Source organism: Mustelus asterias, chromosome 1, assembly GCF_964213995.1.
Source record: "Mustelus asterias chromosome 1, sMusAst1.hap1.1, whole genome shotgun sequence".
Lineage (NCBI taxonomy): Eukaryota > Metazoa > Chordata > Chondrichthyes > Carcharhiniformes > Triakidae > Mustelus > Mustelus asterias.
Window position 1 is genome coordinate 28,866,210 of NC_135801.1, and position 13,153 is coordinate 28,879,362.

The window sequence follows — 13,153 nt, forward strand, 5'->3', positions numbered from 1 at the left end:
CAAATCTGACTGATAAGATGAAAAGAAATCTTAGCTGTAGCTGACATTTGAACTTGCATATCCCTCACATAGTTACATGGTGGGATGGATGTAGCAAGGTAATTTCCTAATGAGAATTTTCCTAATGAGAGTGGAAGTGGACAGGGGTTCAGACTTAGCCACCATTTTTCTGATCCATTTTGACTGGCTACATAAGAGCACTTGAGGAGATGGGAGATCTCTTGCTTCAGGATCTGGAAATTCTATGTTGAGAAGCATACAAATGTCTTTGCTTACTGAGTTATTCGAGTCATAGGGAGTGTTGTTAAGAAAGGTGGAAGCAGTTTGAGAGGGTTACAGTGGATGTTAAGTCAACCAGCCCTCCAAGCTCAAGACTTGTGAAAAAAGTTACATGCTTGGTGGGCAGAAGTGGGATTTCAGATGGCAGTGGGCTACCATTGATGGACGAATTGAATGGTCCCATGCGCTGGTTAGAAAACAGGGACATGGTGGTGGAGTTGCACATTTGGAGAGGGGCGAAAGCCTGGGACAGAGGATGACCAAGATTTGTGCGTGAGGGCTGCTGGAGTTCCTGCACCCCCTGGCCTACAAGGAAATAAAACAAAAAAAGTTTTCAAAAAACCTCCCATTCAGGGCATTTTCTGGTCCTGGTTCCCATTCCAGCCAGATTTGAACTGGCAGAAATCGCAAGGTAACCAGGTGATTTTGACAGCTGCAATTTGAAAATTGAGCAAACTAGAGGCCAGTACCTAACAGTACCAAAACATCCATTCTATGCCAGTAATTTTGATTTTTTTTTTCAGTTTATGAAGCGTGTAAAGCATTACTGGAAGAGACAATGCACTGCATAATCGATTTAAAGTAAACCTGTGAATCATTTTGGTTCAATTATTGTGTGTCTTTCACAGAATAAATGGCGAGTTGAGTTGATGCTGCCGTTGACCAGGAAAAGCATCTGAGAAATTTAAATGCAGGCCCTGCCATCATGTTGACTTGCAGTTCACGAAGGCATTTCCTGATCAAGTTACTTAACAATCCAATGCAAAACCATCTTTTATGCACTTTGCTTGACAGTTGGTGCTTATGCAGCATTTTCAGTATATATTTGCATATTATTGCTCTGTTAGCACTATAGATCACGTACAGAGGCAAGCATCTGGCAACACGGCATTATAAAGTAAAACTATTGATTGTTGGTTACATTAGCACATAATTGATGCAACTTAATGGAGTTCTGTGAAGGAGGGAAGGGATGAAATTCAATACTGAATAGAAAGAATGGTCCAGTAATCATAATAATGTGATTTTTCAAAACAGGTCATACAGTTTGGACAGACTTGGAAGAAGCTATATGTTTATTCCCTAGAAATATGTTCTCTTTTGCACAGAATTAGCAGCGACAAGAGGCTTCAAATGATTCCAGTGTGGAAAATAATTATAGGCCTGAAATCAGCCTAGTCTTCCAGCTCATTTCTGTTCAATGGAAAATGTTATCTCAAAAACCAGTGAACCGTGGCTATAAACAAAGTTATAGCACCAATAGAAAATATTCATTTCAACCTGTGCTTTAATTATGGCGTGTCTCAGAAGGCAGCATAAAAGGCCAACCAGTTTAATTACAGAAGGTGGTGTAAAATGAAACATGGCTGCTGTGCTGAAAGAGAAGAATGTTTGTGCAGATCTCTCCCAGACAATCGGCAAAGTACCAATTTCAAAGTCAGTGAGTCAGTGTTGCAGCTCCAAGTTAATAATGTCTGTAAAGTTAAGGGATGGCAGGGCAGCTAGGCCATGTGGAATGTCCATCCTGTAACATGTGAGAAGTCTTGAATGCTTTCAATGGCTTAGATGGTCATTTGTGGAGAAGTGGCATCAGCTGCAAAAACCTGAGCTCTGGGTTTCAAACTTGAGTGATGGCTGGAGTCACAATGGCTGAGAACTATGTGGATAGCATGTTTAGGGAGGTGGTCACAGCACAGGTTAAGACACTACAGGCAGACGAGGAAGAGGTCACAGCTGGCCAGGTTGGGAGAATCTGGTAGGTAGTGCAGGAGTTCCCTTTGTCCATCTCGTCCATTAACCTGTTTCCTATTTTGGATACCAGCGAGGCCTTTGGTTCCTCAGAAGAATGCAGCCAGAATGAATTTTGTGGCACCAAAAGTAGCTCAGGAGGAGAGGAAGTGGCAGGGAATTCAATAGTTAGGGGAACGAACAGACCTTTTTTGATATGTAGACATGAGTTCTGAATAGTATGTTGCCACCTGGTACCAGGGTCAAGGACATCACTCGGCAGCTGCATCACATTCTTATGGGGTAGAAGGCCAGAAGTTATGGCTGACATTGGTACCGATGACATAAGCAGAAAAAGGGACAAGGTCCTAAAGCAGATTTGAGAGAGTTTTGAAGGGATTAAAAAGCAGGACTTTAAAGGCAGTAATCTTGAGATTACTCCCAGTGTCACATGCTAGTGAGTACAGAAACAGGAAGATAGAGCAAATTAACGTGTGGTTGGAGAGAGTGCAAGAGGGAGGACTTTAGGTTTTACAGTGCCTCAGAAATCTAAACAAGTGACTGGGATACACCTTAACAGGACCTGGACCAACATCCCCACCAGAGATTTACTAGTACTGTTGCAGAGGGTTTAAACTAGTTTGGCGGGGGGGGGGGGGGGGGGGGGGGGTAGATGGGAAACAGAGGGAATTCAGTTAGGAGAGAAACAAAGCTGGTAGTGGTAAGTAGCAAGTCTAATTGAAAGTCAGCAGAAACAAAGGCCAGCATCAAATAGGGCCAAAATTCAGAAAAATGGTAAAAGGCAAAATTAAAGGCACTCTATCTGGATGCACGCAGTGTACACAATGAGGTAGATGAATCAACGACACAAATAGATGTAAAAGGCTATGATCTAATTGCCATTACAGAAGCATGGCTGTAGAGTGACCAAGGCTAGGAACGGAATGTTCAACAGTATTCAACATTTAGGACGGAGAGGCAAAAAAAAGAAAAGGGATGTGGATAGCACTTTTAATAAAGGGTGAGTTCAGTACATTAGTTAGAGAGGATCTTAGACCAGAAGATCAAGACATTGAATCAAGAAACAGGAAGGGGCAGCAAACATTGTTGGAAGTTATTTATAGGCCAGACAGAAGTGGTAATGTAGGGCATAGTAGAAACTAGAAGTGGATATAACAAGGGTAATACAGTAATCATGGGGCACTTCAATCTACATATTGACTGTTCAATCACATTAGCACTTAGGCGGAGAATGAATCCCTGGAATGTATATAAAATGATCCTAGAACAGTTATGTTAAGGAACGAACCAGGAAACAGGCTATTTTAGATCTAGTATTATGAATGAGAAAGGGCTAATTAATCATCTAGTTGTAAAGGAACCTTTTGGGAAGAGTGACCATAATATAGTAAAATTTTACATTAAATTTGTAACTGATACAGTTCAATCCAAAACTAGGGTCTTGAAAGTAAATAAAGGAAATGACAAAGGTTGACAAAGGCAAGTTGGTGGTGGTAGATTGGAAAACATTAAAAGATGTGACAGTAAACGGGCAATAGCCAGCATTTAAATAATTAATACATGGTTTACAACATATTTACATTCGACTCACAAAAACCCAACAGGAAAAGTGATTTAAACATGGTTAACAAGTTAAAGATTGTATTAGATCACAGGAAGTGGCTTATAAAGTTACCAAAAAAGTAGCAAGCCTGAGGATAGGGAACTTTTAAAATTCAGCAAAGGAGCACCAAAAAACTGATACAGAAAGAAAGAGTAAATTAATGAGAAATATAAAAACAGGCTGTAAAGGTTTCTATAGTATGTCAAAAGAAAAACAAATATAAAATGTGTGTTCATTACAGAGATAGGAGAATGTATATTGGGAAATAAGGAAATGGCAGCAAAACTAAACAAATATTGACTGTCTATGGAGGAAGACACCAAAAATCCTCCCAGAAATACTAGAAAATCAAGAGATTAGCACAAAAGGAGAATTAAAAATAAAGTAAAAAATAAGTCCTGGAGAAATTAATGGGGCTGAAAGTTGATAAATCCCCTGGACCTGGCTGATCTCCATCCCAGAGATTGTGGAAGCATTGGTGGTCATCTTCCTAAACTCAAAAGATCTTGGAATGTAATTCCACCATTCAAGGAGGGAGACTGCTAGAGTCTATTATAAAGAATGTGTAACTGAACACTTAGAAAATAATGGTAGGTTTGGGCAGATGGATTTATGAAAGGGAAATAATTTTTGACAAACTTTTTTTTAAAAAAAATGATGTAACTGGTAGATAGATAAGGGGGGAAACCAGAGGATGTGGTGTATCCGGATTTTCAGAAGGCTTTCACTAAGGTACCACACACAAGGTTCGTAAACAAAATTAGAGCACATGGGATTGGGGACATTATGCTGGCATGGATTCAGAATCGGTTAATGGAGGAAAAACGAAGAATAGGAATAAATCGGTCATTATCAGATTGGTAGGCTGTAACTAGTGGGTTACCACAAAGGTCAGAGGTTGGGCCCCTGCTTTTCACAATTTTTAATCAATTAATTTCAAAGCTTCCTGATGATACAAAACTAGGTGGGAATGTGAGTTGTGAGGAGAATGCAATGAATCTTCATAAGGACGTAGACAAGCTGAGTGAGTGTGCAAGAACATGGCAGATGGAATATAATGTGAAAAAATGTGAAGTTGTCCACTTGATAGGAAAAACAAATTCAGAGATTTTTTAAATGGTTAGAGTTTGTAAAGTGTTGATATCCAAAGGAGCCTGGGTGTCCTTGTTCATGAGTCACTGAAAGCTAACAAGCAGGTACAGCAAGCAATTAGGAAGGCGGTTATATGTTGGCCTTTATTTCAACAGGATTTGAGTACAAGAGTAAGGATGTCTTGCTGCAACTGGCGCCTTGGTGAGACTGTACATGGAGTAGAGCATACAATTTTGATCTCCTTACCCAAGGAACGATATACTCGCCATAGAGGAGCTCAACGAATGTTCAACCAGACAGATGTTTCCTCCGGGTGCTCCGGTTTCCTCCCACAGTCTGAAAGACGTGCTGGTTAGGTGCATTGGCCATGCTAAATTCTCCCTCAGTGTACCCGAACAAGCGCCAGAGTATGGTGACTAGGGGACTTTCACAATAACTTCATTGCGGTGTTCATGTAAGACGACTTGTGACTAATAAATAAACTTTTAAAAAAACTTTTCCGGGATAGCAGAATTGTTCCATGAGGAAAGATTGAGCAGACAGGATCTGTATTCTCTAGAGTTTGGAAGAATGAGGGGCAATCTTATTGAGACATGCAAAATTCTTACAGGGCTCAACAGGGTAGATGCAGAAAGGATGGTCTCTAGAACCAGGGGGGACAGAATCAGAATAAGAGATAGGCCATTTAAGACTGAGATGAGGAAGAATTTCTTCAGTGAGAGTGGTGAACCATTGGAATTCTCTATTCTGGAAGGTTGTGTAGGTTCATTCATCAAGCATTGTTCAAGACAGAGATTGATAGATTTCTAGATAGTAATGATATCAAGTGATATGGGCATAGTGTGAGAAAATGGTATTGATGTAGAAGATTAGCCATAATCTCAATTAAATGACGGAACAGGCTGGAGGGGCCGAAAGGCCTACTCCTGCTCCTATTTCCTATGTTCCTGTCATCCCTGTCGTAAGATGGGCTACAATACTCACTGAATTGTTCCAAAAAAATAGAAACTCTGCATTGTAAATGTGTTTTTTCTTTCAGTAGAGTGGATGATTGCGTGCAGTTTTCTCCTTCTGTCCAGTGTATGCTAGTCTCTCTCTAGGCCCATCTGCTCCACATTTACTGATTGCCCTTTTCTCTGACAGGTATATAACTTGTGGTTTCCCCTTCTCTTTGTTCCAGGATGTACTGATGGTTTCCTATCTCTAAAATTCTTTGTCTGTAATTTGTTTCCTGGTTTAAAAATTAACCAGGAAACACGTTAAAGGCAAAGCATTATAGAGGTAACCATTGCTAAATGGCATACAATCATCCACCCTATTGGAAGAAAACGCATGCAATGAAGAGTTAAACTAATATGTTCCCTATGATTAAACCTAATGAAAACAAAGCATCAACAAATTAACCAGCCCTACACAGTACTTTTACCTGGTGTTTTAATTTTTCTATACATTGCTCCTTTCATTTTGAAGGTCAAGCCAATATCCCCACAAATCCTTTCAAAAAAAGGGAAAAATCCAATTTAAAACAGCAACTTCGGTTCAGAAACAAAATGTAGAAGTTGTATTAGTACTGTATCTAGTATAAAAATGAAATTTCCAGGAATGGTTTCAGTAACAAAGAGACATTGGTTAACATATAAAGTTACAAGGAATCACTGGTTACAAATGATTAACAAACATAATTGAACTGGTTTATAAAGCAGCATGGAATCAAAGTGCAGATGCTCTAGTTTTCTAGGCAGTTTGTTTTAAATTAAATCTTAAGTTCAATAATATACAATGAAACATGGGGTTAAGGAGGGTGCAATTTTACCTAAATATTACTTATAATTTACAATACAAGGAGATACAGTACATTGGACAATTCTTCTGAAACTACTGTACACTCAGTTGACTAAACATTATATTGGTCTATATGGTAGGTTTATAGGAGATTACATCATGTAATCTGTTGACTAAACAAAGCAACTTCCTCATCCTGAGATTGAACAGATCTCATAGTCATTTGCTGAGGTGATTGGCTTTCCCATCATTCTGATATTCTTAGCATTTGTAATCCTGGGCATCACTACCCCACTTTTCTCAAAGTACCTCACCAAAGCATTCTCAGTTAGAAAGGAGGCCAAAAACTGCTCAAAGGTGATAGCCCAAACTTTGTCTGTGCTACTACTCCTGGGAAGAGGGGTCTCATTGTTGTTACGCACAAGCACTGTATCTTCTGTGATGTCCTCGCACTGCAGTTTATCATCATCATTAGAGCCAGCACTCAGAACAGAGTACGAGGACATTGACGTATCGTCTTTAGTTTCATCATCTGAAATCAACATTGCTGAAGACATCACATTGTCTTTTGGTGAACTGTCATCCAGTTTAATATCATGCAGCTCACTGGAAGCTAGTTTCTCGTCATCCATTCCATCAGGGATCGGACAGAAAGAATCCCCCTGTCCATAATGCAATGGTTGGTTCTCCTTTTTTGAATGCACTCTGCTGTTACTGTCATGACTTCTGCCTGGTTCCTGTATTGCTTGACTGATGAATTGTTTTCCTACTTCACCAATTTCCAAAAGTAAGCTGGTTACAGCTGCAGTGGAATGGTACAACTCTTGCTCATTCACATCTTCACTGAACATGTTGTACAGGGTTCTGCATAGTTCAATAAATTGCTCCTGCAAAGGGTTAGGAATAAACATTAATTTTTCATCAGTAATTTGGAAAATATTGGCACATTGGCTAGTACTGGTTTTGGTAACAAAGAATTGATACTTACTTGGTTCAGTTTAGGCAGATCTTTAATACTCTCTAACTTAGATTCTCTTTCTTGTGCCCACATCCTGATATAATGCCGATAATCATGTGGGTTTGGTCGCTTTTCAACTGCAGCAAGTAAAATCCAAGTTAATAAAACATATGGTTATAAAATTATTTTTAAAAAACAAGCATTCACCACAATAACTTAGCAATTAAATTTATATCCTTGAGCACATTATATTTTAAAATATATTAACACATCAATATTATTTCAGCTATTTAAAATCAGCTTGTGAAGCATTAAGTTATATAATTTGTCTACCTCTTTCATTCCTCAGGTTTACAGTGACAAAGCCATCTTCTGTTTCATGTTTTGCCTTTGACTCAACATCTATAACAAGAATAAGTCAAGTTACTATAATTGTTACCAATTCAGTTAATCAGATTTGGTTGAAACTGTGATTTAGCGTTTAAAGTTATGGGGTCAAACCTTTTTGGAAAAATAACAGCATGTTAATGACCCATGCCATTAGCAGTGCACAAGTTTTAGAATATCTTCTTATTGTTCCCTTTTTCTCCCCTCACTCTTAAACCAATGTTTCATTCCCTCTCCTCATTTTCTGTTTTATGCCTGACTTGGTCCCACTCTAAGTGTCAGATGCCCTGCTGTCCTCTCTTTGCTGCTCCCAGTTTGCACTTCCAGCAAGTTACAGCACAAAGTATTTGAGCTGAAGGATGCAGGCAAATGTCTACCTAATGGTATAAGCTTCATCCGACGAAGGCGCAGCGTTCCAAAAGCTTGTGATTTCAAATAAACCTGTCGGACTATACCTGGTGCTGTGTGACCTCTCATAATGGTATAAGCTGCAAGATGCCCTGCTCCAGCAAAATTTGATCCATTATGTTCCACAAGGTTCCACTGTCAAATTATAAATTTGAATACTATACATTTGATAAAGGAATTGTAACCTTTTTGTAATCTTCTGTTCTCTAGCGGAATCAACACCTCTCATACATCTTTGGTTACTAAGTATCAATTTCTGCAATCCCTCCCATCAGAAAGCCAGAACTCAGTGTAGAAATAATGGGCAGAATTTCCCCAAAATTGCACCACGTGCTGGATCAGGCATGAAAAGCAGTGTGAAACTTGCTGGTTTCACAGCTGCCTTTTTTAGTCAGATGAAACAACACTCTATGTAATTTCAAAGTGTAGGTGAGGATTACACAGCAAGTTTGTGGTGGTGGTGGTGGGGGGAGATGGGGCTAAGCCTGCCAGCAAAACTGGGATTGAGAGATCAGGACACCATTTCTAAAGCGCGTCTCAATCTCAAAGTGAAGATAACCCCGTCCAGGACATCACGACCCTCAGCAGACAGGGGCAACACCTCCAATCCTCGAACACAACTGTCATGGTCCCACTCCACACAGGTATTATGGTGACTCAACTACCACTCTCCACCCCCCCTCCCCCCGCCAACTGCCCCACCCCATTTTAATTGGCACTGGGGCACCCCCCCCCCCAATTCTCTGTGTCCGCCCTCATAACCGCCATGCAGACACAACAACTCCACAGGGGGCTATGCCAGCATGAAGTGCCATGTCCCTCACCACCCAGGGGCAAGCCTCACCTTCACGCTCCTGGTGTGGCCATCATTCCTGGTTTCCATTTTTGGAAACCAGTAGTGATTCCCACTGCAGTGACATCATGTTGGCGGAGGGGAGCATTCAACACTCCTGGAAGCAGAGATGTTAACTCATATAGTAATACATAAATATAATCAATTTTATGGTAATCAAATTCATGCCCTTTTTGGATGTGAAAGATCTCAAACCGAGATCTTGTCACCTCAAATTCCCTTATAGCCCTCTTGCGAGAGTTAGCGACCATAATGGGATTTGCTCCTGCGGTATACAGGCCCGGAGAATCTCACCCAATATAAGTGCAAGCTACTTTCTCTTATGAACCTTTCTCTTATAAACGCCTAGTCTACCCAATCTCTCCTCAGAGGACTACTTCCTAATTTATGGATTAAGTCTAGTGATCCTTAGTTGCAGTCTCTCTCTAAAGCAAGCATAGTCTTCCTTCAGTAAGGAAACCAAAGTTGTGCACAGGACTCTTGGGCATATATTCCCCAAAGCCCCATAAAATTGCAGTGAGACTGTATTTCCCTTATACACCATTGTCTTTGTCATAAAGGCTGTCATGGCATTTGTTTTCACAATTGTTTGTTTTCTGTACCTGCCATGCTAAGTTTCTGTGATTTTTCAAGGACCCTCTGACTACGAACATTTCCAGTCCTTCACCTTTTAAAAAAATACTCTGTTTTGATATTTTTTTCTTTTACATTTCCCCACATGATACACCATCTGTCACCTTTTACGCTCACTTAACCTACCCATATCCTTTTACAAACTCTGTGTCTTCTTCACAGCTTATTTTCCCAGTTAACTTTGTACTGGCAGCAAACCTAGGGACTTATTCTCAGTCCCTCCATCTAAGACATCAATATAGACTGCAAATATCTGAAACTCAAGCACTCTTCCTGGTCTCACTAATCACTAATAAGACTGCCAACATGAAAATGACTTGTTTATCCAACTGTGTTTTTGGTTATTAATCAATGTTCTAACCATACTAACATATTACCCCAACCTGAGTGTTATGCAACAGTTTAGTGCGGCACCATAGTGAATGCCACTTGAAAATCTAAATATACTTCCCATCCACTCTGTGAGTTACATTCTCAAAGAAAAAAACTCAGATTTGTTGAACATGATTTCCCTTTCATAAAACCAGGCTGACCGCTTAATCATTATTACGATTAAGTACCCTGTTACCATCCCCTTTAAAGGATTTCAGCATTTTTCTGCTGAAATGTCAACTGGCCTGAGGTATTCTGGTTCCCCTCTTCCTCCTTTCTTGGATAGTGGGATTACATTTGCTATCTTCCAATCTATTTGGGACTGTTCCCACTGAGAACATTCCATTGGGAATTTTGGATGATCATACTTGTGCATCCACTATTGCTTTAGCCACCACTTGCAGAATGTAGGATGGATGTCATCAGGTCAATGGAATGACAGTTTTTAATTCCACTATTTTCTCCAGCGCATTTTACTATCTAAGCTTAATTACTTCAAGTTCCTCATTCTCATTACAGCCTTGGTTCCCCTTGTACATTCAACTATAAAGACAAACTAAAAATGTTTATCATTTCTGCCATTTCCTTATATCCATTATAACTTCTCCTGGGTCAGTATGTAAGGGACGCTTGTTCATTTTCATTATGCTCTTCCTTCTTAAATTCTGTTCTCTTCTCTTGTGATGACTTTGGTTTGTTTTTACTTTTCGTTTACTAGGTTAGCTTCACAACTGTGCTCAACAGAAATGGGATTAAAGTATTAGAAAATAGGGGTTGGTTAGATCAGGAACTACTTCAGTCTCTCAGATGCATGGAGTTGGGTTACAGACTTGAAGTTCCCGCAAACATTTATATTTTATTGAATGGCTTAAAAATATCCATAAACAATTGAGATCAATGTCTTATCCTCTTTGATTCTTACACATTGTCCTTAGCCCATTCTCGATGGAAGAGAATCAATTGCACAGATCTGTTTCAGCAACAAGGTGTACTCTAAAACTCTAAAAGACTCCATCTTGCCTAATGTCCAATATCAGGTGGACATTTGTCAGTCAAAACATATACTCCACGGACTACATCTGAAACAGAGGGGTGTGGAATTTCTTCCCAAGCACAACCTTCACTTGTGTTTTATCCACCAGCTTTGTCACATTGTCCTAACCACAAAGCCAAGTCTTCAGGACCATGTTACTCACCTCCAGTAAATAATATTGCTCACCCTATAAATAGGGTGAGCAATAAATAAGTCTCTCCATTTTGCAATCCTGTTCATATAACAATTATATGGCCCTTAATATGTAATCTTTCATCTTGATTTATAAACCTTAGAAATATTTCAATAAAAATGAACACAAAATAAGCATAAAACTTACCATGTACATTTTCAGGCGTTATATCTTCAAAAAAGTACTGTGTAGCTTCAAATGCAGAATCAGGGTCCTCTTGCTCATTGAAAAATGGTTCTAAGGACATAAATGAATAAATAGAATAATCATTTGCATTTGTTCTCAAAAATATTTAAAAGAAAACTTTTGAATCTAAATGTTTCCTTTGTAACAAGTAGAATACTGATAGCCCTCTGACTTATGGTTTTACCTTATTGAAACCTCTTGTCTTGAAAATGTACGTTGTGTAAAAAAAAGTTTTAAAAGGCAATAGGACTGTTTGTATTGGAAAATAGGGTTATAATGACTGGGAAATGGTGTGGAGGTCTATTTCCATATAGATTAAGAGAGCCAGTTTTCCTGTGCGCAGACACCGAAAGATTGTTGCACAGATTCCCTTTTACTGCAGGTAGGAGCTTCCTTTCATTTTACAAGGGGGCAGATAGAGTGCTAAACCATTTTCTGGCTCTCGTCAAATTCTCAATGTGTCTGGAAGTCTATCAGAAAGAAGGCTTCAAATTGTCTGGTCACAGGTAGACCTGTATATTTCTCTAACATGTATTTTTTTATTTTTTTTAAATTTACTGATGGCATTTCTGCTTCCAAGTGCTTTTATGTAGATGTTATTTTTCTCCAAAAGTTAACTTATCGGGATGAGAGTTTGCAACAAAAGATATTCATGCTGATACATTGAGGGAAACTTCCTGCTGGCAACCACATCACTGCACCTGCAGTGTGGATCAACATATCTCACTTTGCTGGACACGGTAGGGGGCCCTCTTCCCAAAGAAGCTCTGCTAATAGATTCCTGATGTAATGACTGTCACAAATGAATGCCTAATGAGCCTTTGTGCTCAACAGTTTGAGAAGCACCCAAATGATACCATTTTATGTGTTACATGGCACTATGTAAAAGAAGCAACGCCGGGATGATCAACAGCCGGCATTGCATTTGACTCTACCAGCTGTGATGTTCCCAGCCATTTCTCAGTGCTTGAGAAACCTATCTGTAAAATGAATGCTGGGTTAGGTTGGTATCAAGTTTTCTCATGTGTCTACCATGCAGTATAGTTACTGCACATTCAAAGACAATAAGGATCAGCCAAAACTTTGCTGAACCTGCTTCAAACATTTGGTAGTGACCTCCGGAACTGCTTTCCAGTTGCACAGAGGCACTTTTATTTACTTGGACATCAGCAGCCACAGAAGAGGCTGAGTATCACTGCAACTTGTCTGCCGACTCAAGCCTGAAATTTTGATTCTAAGTGTAAGTAAATTCAGTGATAATGGAAATAGGAGAAGCAAATTATAAAATGGCCAAAACATTAATATACACAAGCCCATCGTGCAAATTAAAGATTATTGCTACGGTAATTTGAAATTTTCTTCCTCATTGAAGTTTCCTGCCTTGCAGGATGCATCCCTAATTTTATGGTGTTTTCTTCATTGTGGAAACTTTCCATTCTGAAACCACAAACCCAGGTGATATCAGGTAAAAGACTAGTCAGTAATAATTTCCCAATGGAGTATAGAAGATTAGCATTTTATGCACACGGTAGTAAAACAACTTCATTTATTCAATTCACCAAGGGAAAATTATCTTAATATGGTTGTTTAAGAATGAACAGCTTTCTACTCAAACTGTATTCAAG

At 39.3% G+C, this 13,153-nt stretch overlaps 1 protein-coding gene across 1 annotated transcript in view; it reads right to left on the minus strand.

Annotated features, from left to right (window-relative positions):
- Positions 1 to 4,847: 4,847 nt before the first annotated feature.
- tbc1d9 (TBC1 domain family, member 9 (with GRAM domain)) overlaps positions 4,848 to 13,153 on the minus strand; it is a 53,830-nt gene continuing 45,524 nt past the window's right edge. Inside the window, exons 18-21 of the mRNA XM_078210634.1 lie at positions 11,490 to 11,579; positions 7,797 to 7,865; positions 7,494 to 7,600; positions 4,848 to 7,392 (exon numbers count right to left, since the gene is read on the minus strand). Of these exons, the coding sequence (XP_078066760.1) occupies positions 6,697 to 7,392; positions 7,494 to 7,600; positions 7,797 to 7,865; positions 11,490 to 11,579 (962 nt within the window). The 3' untranslated portion in view covers positions 4,848 to 6,696. The remainder of the gene's footprint in view (positions 7,393 to 7,493; positions 7,601 to 7,796; positions 7,866 to 11,489; positions 11,580 to 13,153) is intronic.